Source organism: Equus caballus, chromosome 19, assembly GCF_041296265.1.
Source record: "Equus caballus isolate H_3958 breed thoroughbred chromosome 19, TB-T2T, whole genome shotgun sequence".
Lineage (NCBI taxonomy): Eukaryota > Metazoa > Chordata > Mammalia > Perissodactyla > Equidae > Equus > Equus caballus.
This window is the reverse complement of record NC_091702.1, coordinates 18247669-18259570: the sequence shown is the minus strand read 5'-3', so window position 1 is coordinate 18259570 and position 11902 is coordinate 18247669. Positions and strand designations below refer to the sequence as shown.

The window sequence follows — 11902 nt, the reverse complement described above, 5'->3', positions numbered from 1 at the left end:
GGGTAGGGAATGGCCCTCGACAGGGTGAGTCCAATGGGTAAGTGTGTGTTCTGACCTTCTAGGGCAAGACTGGGACCCCACGCGGAGGCTTGGCTTCTGAAATTAGGAACCATGAGACCTTGAGAAGCTCTTGCCAATCCCTCCCTTTTGTGGGAGCTGTTTTCTTCTTGGCCTCCACAACCTGAGCACACAACACGCGGACGCACACAAACACACACACACACGCGCATGCACACACACACAAACACACACACACACACACACACACACACATTGACCTTGGATGCAAGGATGGACTCTAGGGTGGGATCCGAAGAGAAGCAGACACAGGGCAAGTGGCAAGAGGAAGAAACACGAGGTGGGAGGCATTGCCTGCAAGTGACACCCGCCTGCAGTTTGAGAGGTATCGTCCTCTAAGGTAGGACACACGCCAGAGGACATGTCTAGCAAGTCCACGCTCCGGTCCTCCCCAGTGTGCAGACAGGAGGCCGACAGGCCCTGAGAGACACAACGGCTTATGCAGGATCCAGAAGAGGTAAGGAAGAGGACTTGTTTCTGCGTCAGTCTCAAAGCTGGGACCTCGGCCGCACCCAGACCCTCTAGGGAGCCTGTGAGACGGGTGTGTTGGTGTTCCTGGGTACGCCTACGACGTCGCATGGAGAAGGGGGGTGAGCAAGGCCATGGCCAGAGGACTGTTTGCATGGGTGGTATCTGAGGGGGGCACTCAGGTAAGGGCACTGCAGGAAATGAGGTCACTTCCTTGACAACAGACCCCAACAGACTTGGAACCCCCGCAACTAGGCAGCCACGTGCGCAAAGCCAGCTCACTTGGCTGGAGACTCTTGATAGAGAAACATGTTCTCCTGCTTTCTCCCGCCTGACCGGGGCTCTGGTTCCCAGAAAGCCCGGAGGGAGAACCTTTGGAGACGTTGTGGACGCTGGCTCAGCTCCCACGCCCCCCACCGCTGGACCTTTGGCAGGAGGTCCTCTCAGGTAACATGAGGAAGCCTAGAGCAGCCCAATCGAGGCCAGACCAGCTCCCCGAGCCCTCCCAGGGCAGCCCTCATCCCGTCCTCGTGAGTGTGGGGGCCAGAGGGACGTGTGGGCAGGATCTGCCCTTGGCCGCAGAAGGTTGGTGGGCTGGCAATAACCTGCTTTTCCCGTCACGTTCCCAAGGCAGGACAGGGCTGGCAGGACTGAAAGGGGACCCCTAAGCTGCCTCCTCATTCCAGGCCCTCAGGCTGCCGTGTGTTTCCCTCCTCGGTGGAGGTCTGTGTGGACCGTGGGGCGGGGTATGTGTGTCCAGAGTGGAGAGAGTCACAGAGGTGTGAGAGCCAGCAAAGACAGCCAGTCGGGTCTCTGAGGCTTGCCGCCTGGCTGCCGGGCACTGTCTTTCCAGAGCGTCACTCAGGAGATGGGCCAGCAGCTGAGCCACGACGCCCTCGACTCCACCACCCTGCAGGAAGGGAAGGTGCCCCACGCTGCCAAGCGAGGCCAGGGCCGGCTCAGGGTGAGTGCAGGTGCTGGGGAGACCCAAGCCCCAGGGCCCCAAGACAGCACTGAGGACCCCCAGGTCTTCGAAGGCCCTGAGACAGCCCCGGGGCTCCTGCCTGGAGCCCTGCTCCCAAAGGAATCTGAATCCCCATCTCTTCCCCCGACCTTGCCCTGCGGGCCCAGCCCCCGTCTTGGCCAGAGGAGACGGCCCTGTCCACAGAGGTGTAGCAGAGCAGAGACATTTCTAGCCCATCAGCTCACGGGCGTTCAAGAGTCCTTTTGCGTTCTGTAGAGATTTTCCTGTTTGAACTCCCATCCTCACATGTCCATGTGGCCTGGCAATCCTTCCCCACCTTCTCCCAGTCGGACGCAGCATCCTGATGGATAGGCATGCTTTTTGCCCAACAGGACATGGGGCTCACAGGGTTCTTTCTGGTCCTCTGCCTTTGCTGTCCAGAGGAACACGTCCACGTGGCCTCTCGAGGTCAGGGCGTCGGGCCTCAGCAGGCTGCCCAACTTTCCAGAAGGGAGACCCATTAGCCCAGTGACTCAGCCCTTCACTGAACCCGCACCTTCTGTTGCCATTTCCACAGCACCGCCCTGATCACCCTGCCTGTCCTCCCGTCCTCATCCCTCCCAGCCCACGAAAAGCCTCTGTGTTCTCCTGTCTCGAATGGGCAGTTGGTCAGCCACCCCAGGGTTGATGCTCTTCATCCAGGGAGGGGCTGTCACTCCTCTGCCAGCACAAAGACCTAGGAGACCAAGAGGTTTAATCCTTCTCCACCTCACATCCTACTTGGAATCCCGAGAATTCTTCCCTTGCCCTGGGCAATGATGCCCACTTCCGGCCACAAGTCACCGCGGGCTTGGGCATTCGGTGCGACCTCCAGTCCCCGGCACTCCTGGGGCCCGCGGTGCGGCCTCTGATGGCAAGTGGCCCCTCTGTCTGACCCCAGGCTGAAAATCCATCCCCAGCGAAGAGCAAAGCGTCCCGCCTGGTGTGGACCGTCCAGGCTGGAAGGCGGCAGAAGCGAGTGGAGCACCTGGTGCCCGCCTTCCTGGAGGGCGACACCGCCTACGTCCACAGCTTCCTGTGCACGTATAGAGGTTTTGCCACCACACGACAGGTGCTGGAGCTTCTGTTTCAAAGGTGCGTGCCGTGCCCCTCCGCAGCACTGTGGGCATTCAGCCACCTACTAGCTGTGAGGCTGGGGATGTCACGGCACCTCCCCGAGCCTCGGTTTGCTCCTTGCAAGACGGGCTGAAGAGAGGATCAGCCTCCAGGGGAGATTGTAGGGACTCAGGCAGGTGCTGCCTGCAAAGGCTTCTCGAGAAGCCTAACCCTCTGGGAGGGTCGACTGGAGCGGAGGGGCTGTGGTTGTGCTCATTGAGGATATTCCTCTTGCCTAAGGCGAAGCCTCCGCCTCGTCCCTCAGCGTGCCCGTGGCCTTCACTGAGTTGTTGTCTTCCCTTTGGAAAAGGAGATGGCAGAGCTCTTCTAGGTCTCTGACCTGGGTGAAGCCAGAGCAGCGATCCCTGGGCTGAGCCGAGGCCCCCGACCCACTCAAGCAGGAGTGAGGGGCCGGTTGGAGCTCCTTCCTTCATCACGCACACACAGAGGTCCCCACTAGGTGCAGAAAGTTTTCTAGGCACTGACCAGAATCCCGTGCGCAGAGCAGGCGACAGCCATGCCCTCCAGGGCTCCATTCTCCTTGGGAGTGAGACAGCGCCGCTAGGCTTCTCACGCAGGCCTGATCCACAGTCCAGTCCATGCGACGTCCTCCTGTGTCTTCTAGATACGGTTGTGTCCTTGCCTATGGCGATGAGGACGGCGGATCCCTAGACCAACTCAAAAAGTGAGTGGGCTTTGGAATCCCTAGGAGGGCGCCCAGCGTCCACACTTGGAGGGCAGTTGCCTGCAGCGTCCCGCTCACTCATCTGCTAGAAGCTCCCCAGCGGGTGCTCAGCTCCTGCTCAGGGGGCTCAGGGAGTGCTCCGGGGCCACATAAGCCCCTCCCTGGTCGAGATACGGGGCAGGGGAGCATGACCCTCATGGGACACCTGGTGAATCAGGCAGCACTTGGCCCAGGAGGGAAAGTTGGAGGCAAGAGGAGGGCCCTGGGAAGCATGGGCGGGAGACAATGTCCGTTGTTCCCTCACTGGTCAGATGTTCTGGGAGCACCTCCTGTGTGCCAGGGAGGGCAATGAAAAGAGGAGACTGCACCGCTCGCTGCCCTCACGCAGCTGACGTTCCAGTGGGCAGTGGGCGGAGAGATGCTCCAAGCAGTGTGTCCGGCTTCCCTGAGGCCTAGGAGAGGTGACGCCACCACGGCACAGGGCTCCCCCTTCCAAAGGCGTTTTCCTAGCCCCTCCTTGGTGCCCTGGCCTAGCTCTGCCAAGACTGCCAGATTGGAGGTGGCCGCCAAGTAGGACTGGCCCCTGGACAGCCAGGAGCGGGAGGCCCAGGAGCCCAGGCCCGCACAGGGATGCCCGGGAGGCCAGCGTGCAAGGAAAGGACCCTTCTCTGACTCTGCTGCCCACCTGTCCGTCCTCAGGGCCATCTCCTTCATTCTGGGCGCCTGGCTCCGATGGTACCCTGAGGATTTTATCCAGCCCCCAGATGTTCCCAGCCTGGAACTGCTCTTGGCCTACATCGGTCTCAATATGCCCGGCTCGGAGCTGGAGCACCGCGCCCGCGTTCTTCTTTCCCGGCTGGAGCAGCCTGAGCACACTGATGCCAAGACTGAGGGTGAGGAGGACTCGGGTGTGTGACGTGGGCGTGTGCAGAGGGGATGGCGCTGCGCCCCCCGGAGCAGAGTGTCCAGAGGCTGGGGTTCGGCTGGGAGCAAGGGGCGGGCTCAGATCACTCTTGCCAGGGACTGGAGTCTGGGAAGACTTTCGGGGGCGTGGTGCTTGGACTGAGACTGCTGGATTGGCGGCAGAGGGTCCCTTTCTTTGGAATGACTTGGGCGGGCAGTCATGTTGGTGGCGTTTTCTCTTCTTCCATCTCCAGCTGCAGCTCCACCGAAAGACGCGGAAGACCCTGAAGATCCGGCACCGTCTCTCCCTCTCGGGCCCAGCCCAGCTCAGAGCCGCACAGGCATCTTGCGAGCCACAGCCGGCTCAAGACCTTCAGCAAGCACTGGCAGCATCCCAGCCACTACCCTCAGCTCCTGAGCTGCAGCCCCAGAGAATCCTCGCCTTCCCCTAGCCATGGCGTGGGTTTTAAAGTTTTGTTTTTGGTTTTTCTTTACTTAACCTTTCCCTGTATTTTATCTCGTCAGTTCAATAAAGTTTAGTTCTTGGGTTCTTTTCAATTGTTCGCTGAAGTGGCGTGAAGCAGACTCACAACGTCACACCAACGTCATCCGCATCTAGTACCCGCCCATTTTTGTCCAAGAGAAACCCTGTCCCTGGGAAGCAGTCAGTCTCCCTTCCTCCCACCGCAAGTCCCTGGTAGCCACTGAGTTTCCTTCTGTCGGACTCCGTGCGTTTCCCTCCTCCGGAGTTTGCATGGAAGTGCCAGCCTTCCAGAGGTGGCCTCCTGTGCCTGGCTGGGTCTGGTCTGAGGTGAGTGACTCCGGATGTTTGAAATTGAGATAGCGGTTTTCATTAAGAAGAAAAATCCCCCGCAGATCAAAGATTCTGTCTCAAAGAGGATGCCCCGCTATTCCCTCTTTTCACTTCCTGGGGATGGGGACCCCTTGGAGGTGTGACACCAGAGCTGGAAACAGCGAGGGAAATGTCGGGGCCAGGGAGACCCCTTTCAAATCTTTCGCTTTCCTGGATGGGCCCTGGTAACGTTTTCAAAATGTGCAAATTTCAAAAATATTCTCATCGCATATGAAACACTGGCGTTTATAAGAAGCGTATCGTGGAGTAAAATATATTCCCCAAAGTTTTAACGTTTGAGATAGATAATTAATGTTAATTTGGTAAAAGGATGACTTAAAGATGAGTCATAAGAAACGATGCCCTCGTTCTACCAAGAAACAACTGCCCAGAACAAGGGGTGGCCAGCTTTTCAGAGCTCTTCATTGAGCTCTGGTGCGGGGGCGTGTGTGTGTGTGTGTGAGTGTGTGTGTGTTTGTGTGTGAGGGCGGTGTGGGTGTGTGGGTGTGTGAGGGTGTGGTGCGGGAAGGAGCCTGGGGCTGTTCCTTCCTGGTACCTGATGCCCCACAGTGGGCTGTGAGTAGTCACACCTATCCCCTTGCGCGTTCTCAGGGACCACTGACCACATCCAAATCTCAGTAGTGACACGGCATCGCTTTGCCGTCCTCTGTGGAATCGCTCCAGTCAGTCCACACTCAAGAGGAGGGGATTACAGCAGGAGGTCTAGACCAGGAAGTCCTGATCCCAGGTGGCCAGTGACGGGAGAAGGAGAAGACCCCAGAACTTCAATGCCTTGCCCAGAATCCCAGATGAGGAAGAAGGCGGAGCCAGGGAGGAAGCCAGCTCTGCGTCCTCAAGGCTGGGGCTCTGGCTGCACACAGGCATTCCCAGGGGCCTCTGGAGAAGGCTGTGTTGGTGGAAGTGCATACAGATCTGGAGATGGCATGGGGGTGAGGGGGAGTATTCGGCAGTGTACACGGGCATTTGGTCAGTTCTTGTTTGAGGAGGAGCCCAGGTCCGGGGCACCCTGGATTGTAGCCCTGCCCACATCACACCCACGGTGGAGGCAGTGGCGGCCACTTTTCTGCTGAGCTCAGGCCTATGCAGTCCTGAATTGAATCTCTCACTGGAACATTGGGAAACTGAGGCCCCTAGAGGGGTAGGGAATGGCCCTCGACAGGGTGAGTCCAATGGGTAAGTGTGTGTTCTGACCTTCTAGGGCAAGACTGGGACCCCACGCGGAGGCTTGGCTTCTGAAATTAGGAACCATGAGACCTTGAGAAGCTCTTGCCAATCCCTCCCTTTTGTGGGAGCTGTTTTCTTCTTGGCCTCCACAACCTGAGCACACAACACGCGGACGCACACAAACACACACACACACGCGCATGCACACACACACAAACACACACACACACACACACACACACACATTGACCTTGGATGCAAGGATGGACTCTAGGGTGGGATCCGAAGAGAAGCAGACACAGGGCAAGTGGCAAGAGGAAGAAACACGAGGTGGGAGGCATTGCCTGCAAGTGACACCCGCCTGCAGTTTGAGAGGTATCGTCCTCTAAGGTAGGACACACGCCAGAGGACATGTCTAGCAAGTCCACGCTCCGGTCCTCCCCAGTGTGCAGACAGGAGGCCGACAGGCCCTGAGAGACACAACGGCTTATGCAGGATCCAGAAGAGGTAAGGAAGAGGACTTGTTTCTGCGTCAGTCTCAAAGCTGGGACCTCGGCCGCACCCAGACCCTCTAGGGAGCCTGTGAGACGGGTGTGTTGGTGTTCCTGGGTACGCCTACGACGTCGCATGGAGAAGGGGGGTGAGCAAGGCCATGGCCAGAGGACTGTTTGCATGGGTGGTATCTGAGGGGGGCACTCAGGTAAGGGCACTGCAGGAAATGAGGTCACTTCCTTGACAACAGACCCCAACAGACTTGGAACCCCCGCAACTAGGCAGCCACGTGCGCAAAGCCAGCTCACTTGGCTGGAGACTCTTGATAGAGAAACATGTTCTCCTGCTTTCTCCCGCCTGACCGGGGCTCTGGTTCCCAGAAAGCCCGGAGGGAGAACCTTTGGAGACGTTGTGGACGCTGGCTCAGCTCCCACGCCCCCCACCGCTGGACCTTTGGCAGGAGGTCCTCTCAGGTAACATGAGGAAGCCTAGAGCAGCCCAATCGAGGCCAGACCAGCTCCCCGAGCCCTCCCAGGGCAGCCCTCATCCCGTCCTCGTGAGTGTGGGGGCCAGAGGGACGTGTGGGCAGGATCTGCCCTTGGCCGCAGAAGGTTGGTGGGCTGGCAATAACCTGCTTTTCCCGTCACGTTCCCAAGGCAGGACAGGGCTGGCAGGACTGAAAGGGGACCCCTAAGCTGCCTCCTCATTCCAGGCCCTCAGGCTGCCGTGTGTTTCCCTCCTCGGTGGAGGTCTGTGTGGACCGTGGGGCGGGGTATGTGTGTCCAGAGTGGAGAGAGTCACAGAGGTGTGAGAGCCAGCAAAGACAGCCAGTCGGGTCTCTGAGGCTTGCCGCCTGGCTGCCGGGCACTGTCTTTCCAGAGCGTCACTCAGGAGATGGGCCAGCAGCTGAGCCACGACGCCCTCGACTCCACCACCCTGCAGGAAGGGAAGGTGCCCCACGCTGCCAAGCGAGGCCAGGGCCGGCTCAGGGTGAGTGCAGGTGCTGGGGAGACCCAAGCCCCAGGGCCCCAAGACAGCACTGAGGACCCCCAGGTCTTCGAAGGCCCTGAGACAGCCCCGGGGCTCCTGCCTGGAGCCCTGCTCCCAAAGGAATCTGAATCCCCATCTCTTCCCCCGACCTTGCCCTGCGGGCCCAGCCCCCGTCTTGGCCAGAGGAGACGGCCCTGTCCACAGAGGTGTAGCAGAGCAGAGACATTTCTAGCCCATCAGCTCACGGGCGTTCAAGAGTCCTTTTGCGTTCTGTAGAGATTTTCCTGTTTGAACTCCCATCCTCACGTGTCCATGTGGCCTGGCAATCCTTCCCCACCTTCTCCCAGTCGGACGCAGCATCCTGATGGATAGGCATGCTTTTTGCCCAACAGGACATGGGGCTCACAGGGTTCTTTCTGGTCCTCTGCCTTTGCTGTCCAGAGGAACACGTCCACGTGGCCTCTCGAGGTCAGGGCGTCGGGCCTCAGCAGGCTGCCCAACTTTCCAGAAGGGAGACCCATTAGCCCAGTGACTCAGCCCTTCACTGAACCCGCACCTTCTGTTGCCATTTCCACAGCACCGCCCTGATCACCCTGCCTGTCCTCCCGTCCTCATCCCTCCCAGCCCACGAAAAGCCTCTGTGTTCTCCTGTCTCGAATGGGCAGTTGGTCAGCCACCCCAGGGTTGATGCTCTTCATCCAGGGAGGGGCTGTCACTCCTCTGCCAGCACAAAGACCTAGGAGACCAAGAGGTTTAATCCTTCTCCACCTCACATCCTACTTGGAATCCCGAGAATTCTTCCCTTGCCCTGGGCAATGATGCCCACTTCCGGCCACAAGTCACCGCGGGCTTGGGCATTCGGTGCGACCTCCAGTCCCCGGCACTCCTGGGGCCCGCGGTGCGGCCTCTGATGGCAAGCGGCCCCTCTGTCTGACCCCAGGCTGAAAATCCATCCCCAGCGAAGAGCAAAGCGTCCCGCCTGGTGTGGACCGTCCAGGCTGGAAGGCGGAAGAAGCGAGTGGAGCACCTGGTGCCCGCCTTCCTGGAGGGCGACACCGCCTACGTCCACAGCTTCCTGTGCACGTATAGAGGTTTTGCCACCACACGACAGGTGCTGGAGCTTCTGTTTCAAAGGTGCGTGCCGTGCCCCTCCGCAGCACTGTGGGCATTCAGCCACCTACTAGCTGTGAGGCTGGGGATGTCACGGCACCTCCCCGAGCCTCGGTTTGCTCCTTGCAAGGCGGGCTGAAGAGAGGATCAGCCTCCAGGGGAGATTGTAGGGACTCAGGCAGGTGCTGCCTGCAAAGGCTTCTCGAGAAGCCTAACCCTCTGGGAGGGTCGACTGGAGCGGAGGGGCTGTGGTTGTGCTCATTGAGGATATTCCTCTTGCCTAAGGCGAAGCCTCCGCCTCGTCCCTCAGCGTGCCCGTGGCCTTCACTGAGTTGTTGTCTTCCCTTTGGAAAAGGAGATGGCAGAGCTCTTCTAGGTCTCTGACCTGGGTGAAGCCAGAGCAGCGATCCCTGGGCTGAGCCGAGGCCCCCGACCCACTCAAGCAGGAGTGAGGGGCCGGTTGGAGCTCCTTCCTTCATCACGCACACACAGAGGTCCCCACTAGGTGCAGAAAGTTTTCTAGGCACTGACCAGAATCCCGTGCGCAGAGCAGGCGACAGCCATGCCCTCCAGGGCTCCATTCTCCTTGGGAGTGAGACAGCGCCGCTAGGCTTCTCACGCAGGCCTGATCCACAGTCCAGTCCATGCGACGTCCTCCTGTGTCTTCTAGATACGGTTGTGTCCTTGCCTATGGCGATGAGGACGGCGGACCCCTAGACCAACTCAAAAAGTGAGTGGGCTTTGGAATCCCTAGGAGGGCGCCCAGCGTCCACACTTGGAGGGCAGTTGCCTGCAGCGTCCCGCTCACTCATCTGCTAGAAGCTCCCCAGCGGGTGCTCAGCTCCTGCTCAGGGGGCTCAGGGAGTGCTCCGGGGCCACATAAGCCCCTCCCTGGTCGAGATACGGGGCAGGGGAGCATGACCCTCATGGGACACCTGGTGAATCAGGCAGCACGTAGGCCCAGGAGGGAAAGTTGGAGGCAAGAGGAGGGCCCTGGGAAGCATGGGCGGGAGACAATGTCCGTTGTTCCCTCACTGGTCAGATGTTCTGGGAGCACCTCCTGTGTGCCAGGGAGGGCAATGAAAAGAGGAGACTGCACCGCTCGCTGCCCTCACGCAGCTGACGTTCCAGTGGGCAGTGGGCGGAGAGATGCTCCAAGCAGTGTGTCAGGCTTCCCTGAGGCCTAGGAGAGGTGACGCCACCACGGCACAGGGCTCCCCCTTCCAAAGGCGTTTTCCTAGCCCCTCCTTGGTGCCCTGGCCTAGCTCTGCCAAGACTGCCAGATTGGAGGTGGCCGCCAAGTAGGACTGGCCCCTGGACAGCCAGGAGCGGGAGGCCCAGGAGCCCAGGCCCGCACAGGGATGCCCGGGAGGCCAGCGTGCAAGGAAAGGACCCTTCTCTGACTCTGCTGCCCACCTGTCCGTCCTCAGGGCCATCTCCTTCATTCTGGGCGCCTGGCTCCGATGGTACCCTGAGGATTTTATCCAGCCCCCAGATGTTCCCAGCCTGGAACTGCTCTTGGCCTACATCGGTCTCAATATGCCCGGCTCGGAGCTGGAGCACCGCGCCCGCGTTCTTCTTTCCCGGCTGGAGCAGCCTGAGCACACTGATGCCAAGACTGAGGGTGAGGAGGACTCGGGTGTGTGACGTGGGCGTGTGCAGAGGGGATGGCGCTGCGCCCCCCGGAGCAGAGTGTCCAGAGGCTGGGGTTCGGCTGGGAGCAAGGGGCGGGCTCAGATCACTCTTGCCAGGGACTCGAGTCTGGGAAGACTTTCGGGGGCGTGGTGCTTGGACTGAGACTGCTGGATTGGCGGCAGAGGGTCCCTTTCTTTGGAATGACTTGGGCGGGCAGTCATGTTGGTGGCGTTTTCTCTTCTTCCATCTCCAGCTGCAGCTCCACCGAAAGACGCGGAAGACCCTGAAGATCCGGCACCGTCTCTCCCTCTCGGGCCCAGCCCAGCTCAGAGCCGCACAGGCATCTTGCGAGCCACAGCCGGCTCAAGACCTTCAGCAAGCACTGGCAGCATCCCAGCCACTACCCTCAGCTCCTGAGCTGCAGCCCCAGAGAATCCTCGCCTTCCCCTAGCCATGGCGTGGGTTTTAAAGTTTTGTTTTTGGTTTTTCTTTACTTAACCTTTCCCTGTATTTTATCTCGTCAGTTCAATAAAGTTTAGTTCTTGGGTTCTTTTCAATTGTTCGCTGAAGTGGCGTGAAGCAGACTCACAACGTCACACCAACGTCATCCGCATCTAGTACCCGCCCATTTTTGTCCAAGAGAAACCCTGTCCCTGGGAAGCAGTCAGTCTCCCTTCCTCCCACCGCAAGTCCCTGGTAGCCACTGAGTTTCCTTCTGTCGGACTTCGTGCGTTTCCCTCCTCCGGAGTTTGCATGGAAGTGCCAGCCTTCCAGAGGTGGCCTCCTGTGCCTGGCTGGGTCTGGTCTGAGGTGAGTGACTCCGGATGTTTGAAATTGAGATAGCGGTTTTCATTAAGAAGAAAAATCCCCCGGAGATCAAAGATTCTGTCTCAAAGAGGATGCCCCGCTATTCCCTCTTTTCACTTCCTGGGGATGGGGACCCATTGGAGGTGTGACACCAGAGCTGGAAACAGCGAGGGAAATGTCGGGGCCAGGGAGACCCCTTTCAAATCTTTCGCTTTCCTGGATGGGCCCTGGTAACGTTTTCAAAATGTGCAAATTTCAAAAATATTCTCATCGCATATGAAACACTGGCGTTTATAAGAAGCGTATCGTGGAGTAAAATATATTCCCCAAAGTTTTAACGTTTGAGATAGATAATTAATGTTAATTTGGTAAAAGGATGACTTAAAGATGAGTCATAAGAAACGATGCCCTCGTTCTACCAAGAAACAACTGCCCAGAACAAGGGGTGGCCAGCTTTTCAGAGCTCTTCATTGAGCTCTGGTGCGGGGGCGTGTGTGTGTGTGTGTGAGTGTGTGTGTGTTTGTGTGTGAGGGCGGTGTGGGTGTGTGGGTGTGTGAGGGTGTGGTGCGGGAAGGAG

General features: G+C 58.9%; 2 protein-coding genes across 2 annotated transcripts; both read left to right on the top strand.

Moving 5' to 3' along the window:
• Positions 1–778: 778 nt before the first annotated feature.
• Positions 779–4811, top strand: LOC138918927 (ral guanine nucleotide dissociation stimulator-like). Its single transcript, XM_070242499.1, has 6 exons — positions 779–993; positions 1400–1510; positions 2451–2644; positions 3291–3350; positions 4050–4243; positions 4508–4811. Exons 1-6 carry the CDS (start codon positions 856–858, stop codon positions 4669–4671), a joined length of 861 nt encoding a protein of 286 aa, XP_070098600.1. The 5' UTR covers positions 779–855; the 3' UTR covers positions 4672–4811.
• Positions 4812–7047: 2236 nt separating this feature from the next.
• On the top strand, positions 7048–11079 carry LOC138918903 (ral guanine nucleotide dissociation stimulator-like). The gene is made up of 6 exons (XM_070242477.1): positions 7048–7256; positions 7663–7773; positions 8714–8907; positions 9554–9613; positions 10314–10507; positions 10772–11079. The coding sequence occupies exons 1-6, from the start codon at positions 7119–7121 to the stop codon at positions 10933–10935; spliced, it is 861 nt and encodes a 286-aa protein (XP_070098578.1). The 5' UTR covers positions 7048–7118; the 3' UTR covers positions 10936–11079.
• Positions 11080–11902: the final 823 nt, after the last annotated feature.

What these genes read in the sequence shown, in the direction of transcription:
- LOC138918927 (XM_070242499.1), top strand. Translation starts at nt 856, where the DNA reads ATGTTCTCCTGCTTTCTCCCGCCTGACCGGGGCTCTGGTTCCCAGAAA. An exon ending in TCCCTAGACCAACTCAAAAA is followed by an intron (nt 3,351 to 4,049) that starts GTGAGTGGGCTT and finishes GTCCGTCCTCAG; the next exon opens with GGCCATCTCCTTCATTCTGG. An exon ending in CACTGATGCCAAGACTGAGG is followed by an intron (nt 4,244 to 4,507) that starts GTGAGGAGGACT and finishes TTCCATCTCCAG; the next exon opens with CTGCAGCTCCACCGAAAGAC.
- LOC138918903 (XM_070242477.1), top strand. Translation starts at nt 7,119, where the DNA reads ATGTTCTCCTGCTTTCTCCCGCCTGACCGGGGCTCTGGTTCCCAGAAA. An exon ending in TTGGCAGGAGGTCCTCTCAG is followed by an intron (nt 7,257 to 7,662) that starts GTAACATGAGGA and finishes CTGTCTTTCCAG; the next exon opens with AGCGTCACTCAGGAGATGGG. An exon ending in CACTGATGCCAAGACTGAGG is followed by an intron (nt 10,508 to 10,771) that starts GTGAGGAGGACT and finishes TTCCATCTCCAG; the next exon opens with CTGCAGCTCCACCGAAAGAC.